Raw genomic sequence first — 11525 nt, 5'->3', positions numbered from 1 at the left:
TTACTTCTGCTCCTTGGAATCTTATTCCCAAATAAATTACCTAACTGCACAGAAGCAGTGGCCTCAGGCTCTGCTTTCTGAGGAACCCAGGCTAAGACACTTGTGCAAGAATGCTGCCTCAGTCCATAGTCAATAGAGTGAAGGTCTCTAGTACATGGGGATTAAATTTTAGCTTTAGAGACTAATCATAAACCACTGTTAGAATTAGCCCAAGCTGATATACAGAAAAGTGATGTGATGGTGTGGCATGGCTCACCAAATTGTGGAAAATAAAAGTTGTGGGCAGTTGTTATTATTTTAAAAAATCATTTTATTTATTAAAACATCTTCATTTCCCAAGGCACTTCAGTAGCTTTCACAAAAATACTTTTTTTTTTTTAACCAGGTGAAGCATATGCTTTAGAAGTACCATGGTAGCATAATCAGAAAAGAGAAGACAATTTTACACTGAACACAAAATATCTCCCAATGTTACACCACTGAAGTGAGCAACTCTGAAAGACTGTGAACACGACTTAATTTTCTTCTTTGTAATTTTTTCCCATGATTAAGTTTCATGAAAGGAACACACAATGATGTCATTTTTGGCACCCAGAGAAGTGCTAGTAGCTAAGGCTGGTGAGGCCTTGCATAAGTGGCAACTGTGGACCATTGCCAGAGTGATTCTGGGTTGAAACAAACAAATAAAAGACACAAACCAGGAGGCTAAGGAACCAGCCTTTCCTAAGTCTATTCTGAAGTGCAAATAACTTAAGGAGAAAAAAAGACATAATAACAAACAACAAGCAAAACACAATCAAAATCCATATTATAGTTTTGGGAGAAGAGACAAGTTTGCTCGTCTCTCTTTCTCATTGATATACTTCCTTCAAACCACACATCAGAAACCATAGTAGCTAGGAGACTTGATTCACATAGTAGTGGAAAACAAGAATAGTAGATTCAGTGACGAATCTCTTATGGGCCTGCCCAGTGCTTTGATCAGATGTAAACAGGTCTACCCAGTAGTCACTCTGAGTGGTCCAAGAGCTCATAAGTCAATGTACTTGTCTCTGTTCTGTATCTGCTGAGTCCTCTCCATATGAAATACCTCTAGGTTTCCCCAGACTTGTGCTCTCCTGCCCTGGGGAAGCAACAATCCCATTTAATATCCTTTTTAACTGAGAAAGTATGAGAAATCAGACTCCCTGTGAAATTATTTCTTTTCCTCTAAAGTGCACCATTAGTGGGAAACAGGGAAAGGATTTTTTTGGCAGGGTGAGGGGGTGGAGAACTAGACCCCCAGTTCTATCAGGGGCCTTTTCAGGCAGTCTGAAATTAAAATGTAAAGTTAGCAAATGCCTCTCATACTCTTCCAAATTCTACTGGTTCTAGTGAGTAGTTAACTTCTTAGGAAGTGCCAAGTCCATCACTGTAATAGTTAGGATTTGCCCAAAGTTGTCCGTCAGTAGCCATGGTGTCCCTGGAGGGAAGGTGGTGCTCTAGGACCATATGCAGCTGAGTCTGTGTATCCATCCATGAACAAGGCAGACACAGCATCCACAGAATGAACAGCAAAGACCTTTGCCACTGAAGGACTCAGTGTCTGCACAAGCCACTTCTGACAAGACGGTCTTTCCTCTTTACTTTCTCACTGGAGGTTGTGTTAGAAGCCTGTGTTTTTAAGGACTGTGGGGCTTTCTTCACCATCTTTTAACATCCTTGTGTGGCTTGGAGTTTGCCTGTATTTTATTCTATAAGAACAAGCCAAACAAATGTTAGTAACAAATCTTAAAAAGATGTCTACCAGTCTCAAAACAAACAAAAAACGCCCCAGAGCTGAGGTTATCTCACTAAAGGGAAAATATCATACAGCAAATTCTGAAAGGTTTCTTCTTGTCTCTGTGCTATCCCAGAGTTGCTACTGCTGTCGAGATGTTCATGGTGACCCGGTGGTCTGGGTCTGGCCAGAGAGAACAGGCTGTAAGTACCTGGCCATGTCTGATCCTATTATGGCTAAACTAGTCCATGGCGTTTCTGAGTTCGTGGGGAACTCTCTGCCAGGCCCAGACCCAGTGCATTAACTTTGTGAAGAAGGAGGCCCCCTTACCCTTTGACCCTTAGCATCTGGTCAATGGTGTCTGGGAGTGGGGTGCCGAAGCTCTCTGGGAGGAACAAGGTGAGGATGGCTGTCAGGATGGTCAGACTCCCCATGAGAATGTAGGGCAGGAAGCGGTCGTAAGCACCTGTGGCAAAGCAGACAGAGTCCCAAGCCGGGAGTGCAGTTTGACATAGTCTCTCTCCCTTCCTTTGTGTCCCCAGGACTCTAACAGGGATCACCTGCCTTCTCAGCCTCAGCATCTCCCAGTCTGAGCTGCCATATTGGAATCTGGCACCTAGGCAGGTCACAGAACCCAGAGTTGGCACAGAGCAGCAACACCTCGGTGCAGGGGATGGGTACAGCCTGGGAGGATGGGGCTGGGCCATTTCTATTCCTATTTCCTTTTTATTGGCCGTGCTGTGCGCCATGCGGGATCTTAATTCCCCGACCAGGGATCGAACCTGTGCCCCCTGCACTGGGAGCACTGGATCACCAGGGAAGTCCCTCTATGCCTATTTTCTAGCCAAAAATAAATAAATTAATCAACTAATTAATTTAAAAAAACCCAATGCAGCCAAGAAATAATTAATTTTTAAAAACCCACAGAACACCCTATTTCCTAATGCTGGGTTTCCAAGGAACTCAAGGTATGTGTCCAGGGATAGGAATAACTCCTCCACCTCTCCAGATGTGTCACAACCCACTTGATTTGTCTTCAGGCCAGATCAGAAGGTATTTCTGCTTGTCAGGTCTATGTAGCATGTTCACAAAGCACTCTGAGTACTCCCAAGGTGGGTGCCACCCGTCCCCAGAGATGTGCCAGCTAGGCATGTGCAGGGGGACAGCAGCTGCCATGAGGAAATAATTCTGAGAAAGATAAAACTGGGGCCCTATTACGTAAAATGGTACGAGGCAAATCTTTGCACAGTGTAAAACTGCTGTGTTAAGTGCTTCAAGTTACAGAAATTCTCGGTTCATCAGACCTCTAGAATAGACATCGTTCCCTTCCTGTTCCTTGTAAACTATGATTCCAAGAAGAAATTTCCCCAATTAGTACACAGGCTCCCTAAACGACGCTGCAATTTCTTAGGATAGGGGAATTACGTTCTCTGATGGAAGGCCTGGGAAGGCTAAAACAGATACAAAAACCCTCAACTGTCGTCAATTTCTAGCTGTCTATAGGTTGTTTTCCACATGAGCGCTTCCACCACAGTGCACCCGGACAGGAACCTTCTCCAGGCATAGATCCAGTATTGGATGGATCCCATTTGCGGAGTGTGCTTGCTTTCCTGTTAACAAGCCATCCCCAGGTCGCATTAAAGCCAATCAGTGCTTCCACCCCATCCCTCCTGTGTGCGCTCAACCCACGGGACTTACCAAGGTAAATGAAGTAGGGAGACAGGATGCTGCCCAGGCGGGATGCTGTGGAGCTGACTCCCACGCCCATGTTCCTGACCACTGTGGGGTACAGCTCGGCTGTGTACACGTAGACCATGGAGAAGGCAGCAGTGACTCCAAACTTACCCACCATCACCAGGATGGTAGCCAAATAATACAAGTCTGAAGAGCAAAGGGAAGAAAGTAGGAGAAGGTACCAACCCAAGGCACACTGCTACTAGTTTTTTGCCTGAAACAGATATACTTTCTCCCTGGGAAGGGTGGGGGAGGAAAGTTTCTATAACTTCCTATTGTGGGATAAGGGGCTTATGTCCCTCCAAGTTGATTACTGAGAGGAGGCTGGGACCTGCAGCTGTGTGAGGACATGCTCTTCTCAGCCTAAAGACCACCAGAGTGAGCCCCTCAATAACCCAGAGAAACCTGCTCTCCAGTCCAAAAGTCATTAAAGACATGTCTGTCAGAGGGGGCAGCTGGCACCCCAGAACCTCATGCTGCAGGCACTGTGGAATTAACTAAGGATTTTTGGATGAATGGGAAGTTCAATTATAACTCACTTCACGCTTTCACGCTATGCAACACTTCACAGACCAGCAGACCCTCAGGAATTATCCTCGGATCTCTCCTGCTCACTGTGCCAATGAGGAGATGCTGTAAGTGGCCTGTGGGTCTCCCTGAGCTCTGATGTGAACCTCTACATACATTCCCGGGCTCCCAGCCATGCTGCAGTGAGGGCTCTTCCTGTGCAGAGTGTTGCCAGCCTCAGGGGCCCACAAATGATTACCAGAGGTCCCCAAACCCATGACAACTCTCGGTACCATGATGGACATGAAGATCCATAAACCATTTTATGACTTTTCAGAGGGCTGCCTCCTACCCTTCTGTGGGATACCAAGATGGTTTTACAAATAAACTCCTGCTACTGGCCTGTGAGAGCCACGCTGTGGCCTGGCCCCGCCCTTTTTCTTCTCCTCATCTCTTACCAAGCATGCCAGGCTCATTGCCTCCTCAGGGTCTTGGCCTTTGCTCTTTTTCGGCCTGAAATGTTCTGCTCCTAGACTTTCTCATGGGTTTCTCCATCATTTCATCTGTTTCTGCTCAACTGTCCCCTCTTTAGGGCCACTGTCTGTGACCACTCTATATAAACTAGCTCTCCATTGTCCTTCAGTGTCATTATTAAAGGTAACACAGTCTGTACTATAACAAGCATTTTATTTACTTGTTTGTTGTCTGTCTTCTCAACTGGAGTCTGAGCGCCAGGAGGGCCTGGGGCTCTGCCCGACTCCTTTACTTCTGCACCGTCAGCCCCAAGCACAGTGCCTCCCCCACAGTAAACACTCCGCAGCTACTTATTGAATGAATAAATGACTAAGATGGGGCCAGGTTAAAAAGACATGGGGATGGCCCTCTTTCCTCCCCCTCACTCTGCAAAAAAAACACACACACACATTAACTTGGGTAGAGAGTACAATCAACCGCCAGCCCCACAAGGTTACTCTCCCTTCTCCCCCAAAGCCCAGGCCATGACGACTGTCTGGTCCCAGGAGATACTTTCTCTTGATTTGTTGGCCGAGAACACAGATATGCAGGCGAGCTGTAATGGCATAATTTTATTCTCTTTATTAATTGGCCGAGACAGTCTGGTAGAGACTGAGTGACTCAATGGATATCCCAGACTGCAGACATGTATGGTACCTACCTGGGGGCACCAACTGCACGAAGAGAAGAACGCTGCCACCCAGGAAGAGGGCGGTGGCCATGGAATAGCGTCGGGGCAGGTGCTGCAGGAGCAGCCAGGCCAACACATATGCTGGGACTTCAACCACAGCCGAAAGGAAGCAGTTCAAATAGACATCCCCATGCAAGTTAGGAGTGTCAAGGGAAAGCCCAAAATAGCCCACTGATATGGTCATCCTGAAACAGAAGGCAGAAAAAAGCTGGAGAAGTGGCATCCACGTGCCTCCCAACCTGGACAACTTTTAAAATATAATTATTGCAGGAAATTCAAAACTATCCTTACCAGGAGGGCAGCACATTTAACCCTGAGTCTTACTTCTTAGAAAGAAAGATAACTTCCCCCGAGACCAGGGTACCTTCTGGGTCAGAGCACTTTCAGAGCTTTCTAAACAAAGCGTTCCAGCAAAAAGACATATAATTCAGATAGATTCACTTTGTTGGAAAAAAAAAAATCAAAACCCAAAAAAACTCCAACCTGCCTTTGGCTTTAAAAATCCTAAGCTAAAGCACTCACAAAAGCCTACTTCCCTACTCTCTGAACCTCCCAAATCCAACAATTGCAGAAGGAGCTAGGGTATGAGTAAGGAGGCAGATAGCAAGTGGGGTGTGATAAGACTGATGAGATAAAATAAGGAACAATCATTAGGTCAAACATTTAGAGAAAGATCCCTGGCGGACCCTCTGAGGCGACCAGCCAGGAAGAGGCTGGTCAGAAGCAGGTGACCCCAACCGCACCGGACTCGTGGGGAGGAGAGGGAGCTCCCAGTGGGCCATCTGCATGCCCCCCGCTGCCCCTGGCCTAGACCCTGTCCCCAGTAGGCATTCTCTCTATTGATGGTCAGCACTCTGGCAAACCAGACCAGTATGAATCAGACTGTTTTTAACTCATCTGCAGGTTGAAACCACAGCTGGTACAATCAGGTAAAAGGGCATGTACAGGAGTCCCTGGGAAATCCAGAGGAGGAGGGGTGCCTGGGTGAACCACGGAAGGGTGACTCATTGCAGGCTGGCAGGTCTGTGGTGCAGGCTGAAAGCTGGTTTTGTTTGAGGCCAACTCAGGGGCGGTGCACTGCCCTAAGGGATCCCGTGCCATTCCTTGGAAATGGGTGGCTGGCTGCCAAGGCTTGTTGACTCCAGCAATAAGCACTCTGAGATGAAGTCTGCCTTCCTCCCCCGCAGGCTCAGGTAGTCACTTGTAATCCCAAGGGTCTGGCCACTAAGCAAATGCTATCTCGGATGTGTTCCTTTTCTCTGGTAAATCACAGATCCCTCCCTGACACACTTGGTGAAATGCCTCGTTAGAAGGAACCTGACAAGGACGTGTAGGCCGTGGCTCTGCCTCCAGGACAGTCTCCAAACATCCCAGAGGGAGGATGTCCTGCTTCCACATTTCCAGAACATACTTAGCAGCCTCTATAACTGAAAGGACACGGTGTCTTCACTTAGAACTTCTTAAAGGCCTCAGTCACTGTCTGATGCACAGACAACAGGAACAACTAAACTAGGGACCCAATGTGAACAGCAATTTGCCTTATGACCCGGAGGGATCCCCAAAGATCCCATATCTTCCCCCAAAAGCCCCCACAACGGTTTTCATTCTCCTCTTCTGAGATTCTGTTAAGAACTGGGACATGCCCACTTCTTTTATTGCAAGGCACATCCCTGCCACTTTCTGATGACACAGGCTTTCAATTCTGATCTGAGACATGTCTGCAAATGCGAGGCCTGACAGCCACTGCCAGAAGCTTTGTCTGGAGGCCTTAGGTATGTCTCACTTACGCACCACAGAATTATGGACATGATGGTGACCATCCGGATATTCTGGGTTCGGAGCAGATCCAGAATGCTGTGAGACTGCTGTTTCTTGGAGCTTAAGTCTTGTAGCTGCAGGAACAATATGACAAGGGTACGGGACGGAGAGAAGGTTGGAGACTCAGAGACCCAAGAACATACTTGAAACCCTGGCATCTTAGCTTTCTGCGTCTCCGAGTTGGGGAGTGTTTTATGTTTCTTACTTGAAAAGAAGGGTAAGTATAGTGACTATGTCTTGGGCTGCAGAAGGCTTCACCGGGCCTTGTGGATAACAAATTAGTGAACAAGAATGAGGAGAAAAGTAAGTGACCAGCCCTTGGTGCGATGCAGCCGAGGAGGAGGCCCAAGCTGACTGCCCCCTCCCGGCAAAACCTCCAGCCCCGTCAATGGCCACATTCCAGGGAGGCCTCTGCGCATTCCTTTCCAAGGCTGGCTCCCGGCCCCTTTGGGTCAGAGAGAGAAACTGGCTGTGTAGTTTATTGATATTATATTTTAAAAGAATTAATGTTTTCAGTCCTCATACCATGTAGTTACTGGTCTACTTCCAAGGAAAAAAGTTTCAGATAGAAAAACAGGAAAATTGACCTCAGCTTCACTCTGAGTAACTTCCTATGAAATCTGGCACAGCCAAGGACATTAATAAACCACACATCTAAACACACTGATGTTGCTTTCTTAAGCAAACCCAGCTTTGGAGTTTGTTTTTCCCGAGTTAGCAGTTCAACAAAAGGTCAACTTTTGACTTAACGGATCCCCTGGAATAGCCTCATTTTCACAAAGATGCCAGTGGGACTTACGGTTTCATCCAGACTGACCTCTGCAAAGCTACAGAGGCCACCTCACTCAAAAGCCCTCCCTGCCACCTACCCCTCTCTGAACTTTTGTGCACCAGAGTCCTTTCTAGGATGTGCTGAGTGGGATTTGGTGCTGGGCCACCGCTTAACTGTGAGGCCGGCAGGGCTGTCAGTGGCCAGCAGCTTCTTTGCTGCCTATAATAACCGGTCTCTCTTTCCCAAGCCCCAAGTCTGCATCTGCATGCCTTTGCACACTGCGGTATGACTGCTGGTGGCTGTTCTCACAGCCAGGACCTTGTCTTCCTGTCAGAGCAGGGACACACTCCAGAACCCCATCAGCCAGCAATGACAATTTCTAACCTCTTCTCAAAGGCATGAGACTGAGCAAAACTGCTTGCTGCAGAGGAGGTGGAAAGAGAGGGAACAGGAAGGAGAAGCAAGACCCAGGAATCAGGCAGAGCCAGGAAATTACGCATGGCGCGTGAGAACAGGGTTTGCAGAGAGGGGTGGGGTAGGGGGAGGGCGGATATCAAAAAGGACCTGGCTCCAAGACGATAATCAACAACTCCCCGTTGGTGGGCGGAAGGAGACAGGACATTTCTAACTCCAAATCTATTTTTGCTTCATACTTTAGGTACTTGTATTATTTTTTAAGATGAGAAACAACCTAAGGTATAAGAAACAATGATTTCCCAAAATGCCAATTTCATGAAAGACCCATTAACTCATAAAGAGTTTTTATTATTAAAAGTAATGGTTCAACTGTATGATTACTTAGAAAATAATTATATAAAGTATGAAAACCTAAACTCCACAGAAAGGTGAAGGAGTTTACGCAGTTGGCACCTTCTCAACTTCTGAATTTTAACAGGACCTGCCTTGGGGGCAGCTGGGGCTTGGGCAGGGGGAGAGCTGGGCTCCCGTGTGAAGGGAGAGCTTCAGGGCTGTGTGGTCCTACCCTAAAATCATGGTCACAGAGGCCCTCCCACCAGCTCCCGCATGGTGCTCACCTCACTTGAGTCAAAGATGGTTGAGGGCGCAACGATTCCATTGATTTTGGCAGCCCTGCGGATGATCACCTCTGCCTCTTTAAATCGGCCTTGAGAGATGAGCCATCGGGGGGACTCAGGGATGAACCTGAAAGTACAAGGAGCAATCTCACTGAAGCCTTCCCATCCCACAGACCAGGTGGAGCATAAGTGGAGGTGGGAAAGGGGGTTTCAGAACCAGAGCTAGGTTTGAGGGATGTTTGGTGTTTCCAAACCAGAAGCTAAGAGATGCACCATACTAGAGCCAGTAAGTGCGAGCTTCTGATTTCACTGGAGTACACAAAATTTAGAGGGGCCAACACACGATGATGGGATTCCTCCCCTGGCTGGCCACCTCCATTTCTGAAAAGTGGTGGTGCCACCTGCTGGACACTAAGTAGACAGGCGCAAAATGGGCTCCTGAAGCTTGGCTTCTGTCATGGGCTGAGCCCAGCCCAGACCCTTACCCTGCCGTACTCCCTTGCTTGTGCCTGGCATCCACAGCAGCTTTTGCACTGGCCTCTTATAGCCTCTAGTTTTTCCTCACTCTCTCCCCTCCCCCTGCCCCACCTTGATTCATCCAATTGACTCTCTATAAGGCACTTAGGTGTTCTGAGACTTTATGGATCTTATTTTCTACCTCACGAGGTAGCCCCTGCCCTTAGGTCATAACTAGGACTCAGCTGTACCATCTCTGCTCTGTATCTTCTCCCACTATGCTCTGCCATGCTCTCACATCCAGGTGGACCAGTGATCTCACCATCCCCACCTGCAAGGGGCGATTCTCGCCTCAGCCCCTCGGCTGTGTTCTCTCTCTCCATATGGAATGGTCTCCTCTCTGCCTGTCCAACCTCTATCTTGGAGGCTCAGATGGAGCCTGGTTTCCTCCATCCAGCTACCCTGAGGACTCGCAAAACGTGCTCCCTCTTCTCCCGGTGCCTCTGGCACGAGGGTGCGGCAACATTCAACCAGAGCCAGGGCCTAAGCTGTCTTGTCCTGCAGTCTGATAGCTTCCTGGAGCTTATGCTAAACTCCATCGTCTCACTGCTACTGCTCTTTCCTCTCCTTGCACTCCAATCAACCCAGCACAGGGCTGAGAACAAGTCTTTGATGTCTTGGCACTGTTTTGTTTTTGGCTTTTCTGAGCATGGAAAAACATTCTGAAACACCTTATAAAGACTTTATATTTTCTGTCTCTATGAGCCCAAATGGGGATTTGTGGGTTGCTGCTTCCCCCTAGTGAAGGCCAGATAGAAGACATCCTGCTGGTGGGCACCACCGGGCACAGGGCCACACTCACCACCACAGCGGGAAGCACAGCACCCCGGGCACCGTCAGCGCCAGCAGAAGCATCCGCCAGTCTCTGATGAAGTGAGCAAACAGCGGCAGCAGCATGTAGCCACATGCATAAAATATGCACACGCCTAACGTAGAGAATATAATACGAACTGACTTGCCAAGAATTTCTGTTCCTGTTCAAAACAAGGGAGGAGTCATGTTAGTATTTTAATTCCAGTTATTTCTTTATTAATCTTCTTGTGTGTAATTTTCAACATACAGATAAGAAAGCAGGCAGAATTATCTTGAAGCTTCCAAGCCCTAGGGAGGGATGGGATTCTGACCACCTGCTGCGGGTGCCTCCTTGTGGCCTCACAGCGACAGTTCTCTCATGAAACTGTCATCACTTCCTGAAGCCCTATGCTAAAGATGCCACGTGAGGCCTCAAAATTTAATCCTCACTGAGGAAGGAGATTCATTAAAGGGGAAGTCACTATTAAGGCCACACATGCTGACTATTATGCTTTAAGGAAAAATATTTTATCAACTGTGAAGAGAAACAAATAATCCTTTTAACAATCAACCCAAGAAACCCAAAGACCAATCAGCTAGAGTTAGATGCCTCTGAACAGTAAGACTGGCAACTTTTCAGTGAGAGCAGGCCAAAGCCCTGCAGTGTGGACTCAACTGAAACCCTGAAGGTCATGTGACTAAAGCCCACTCCTATCAATTCATTCTTGCCAGTCGATTTCACTGGCCACTATGTTTTGCAGAAGAGGCAGTTTTCTTCCTTGCTGAGCCTGCCAATCATGGCCCTTGCTCCTCATGTCATACCTCCCTGTTTCCTTAGCTACCCCAGCCCTGGGCAGAGGCAAGCCCTATTTTTAAGATCTTAGGTGAATTCCAGCTAAATGGCCATCGAGTACTAATGAGACCAAGGTGCCACACCTCGGGGGCCAGAAAAGTACTGGAAATCAGCAGTCAGGCTATTGGGCTGCTGGGGACACAAGGCTAGGCACTTGGCAGACTCAGTTTCCCTGACTACCAATTGGATTCATCAAGAATCCCTGGTCAGTGTTGCCAGAGACCAGTTCCCTTGGAGGGACATCACAGCTGTCTCCAGAAAGCGGGTGGTGGGATGATGGTGAAACACAGGATCAAGTACTCGACTCCAAATTGATGGCCATACCCAGGACAAATGCTGCCACGTAGTTGGAGATCTGGCCCATGCCTACAAGGAAAAACAGCATGGCAAACATCTCAAAGTTCTTCGAGAAGATCTGCAGGAAGCTGAAGCCAGTCTGCATGCCCATTGTCACAAACAGCACATTCTTCCGACCAAACCTGAAGGAAAGGGGAGAGTGACAGAGAACACGCTGGGAGGAGGCAGGCGGAATGGGG

The 11525-nt window shown here is 47.9% G+C and overlaps 1 protein-coding gene across 1 annotated transcript in view; it reads right to left on the bottom strand.

Moving 5' to 3' along the window:
• Positions 1-295: 295 nt before the first annotated feature.
• Positions 296-11525, bottom strand: part of SLC22A5 (solute carrier family 22 member 5) — a 23510-nt gene continuing 12280 nt past the window's right edge. Inside the window, exons 3-10 of the mRNA XM_007461331.1 lie at positions 11314-11468; positions 10147-10318; positions 8829-8955; positions 6996-7096; positions 5175-5389; positions 3458-3640; positions 2090-2225; positions 296-1733 (exon numbers count right to left, since the gene is read on the bottom strand). Of these exons, the coding sequence (XP_007461393.1) occupies positions 1646-1733; positions 2090-2225; positions 3458-3640; positions 5175-5389; positions 6996-7096; positions 8829-8955; positions 10147-10318; positions 11314-11468 (1177 nt within the window). The 3' untranslated portion in view covers positions 296-1645. The remainder of the gene's footprint in view (positions 1734-2089; positions 2226-3457; positions 3641-5174; positions 5390-6995; positions 7097-8828; positions 8956-10146; positions 10319-11313; positions 11469-11525) is intronic.

The sequence above is a fragment of the Lipotes vexillifer genome, unplaced genomic scaffold (assembly GCF_000442215.2).
Source record: "Lipotes vexillifer unplaced genomic scaffold, Lipotes_vexillifer_v1.1 scaffold217, whole genome shotgun sequence".
Classification (NCBI taxonomy): Eukaryota; Metazoa; Chordata; class Mammalia; order Artiodactyla; family Lipotidae; genus Lipotes; species Lipotes vexillifer.
The sequence above is the reverse complement of the archived record's forward strand: the minus strand, read 5'-3'. Positions and strand labels throughout refer to the sequence as shown.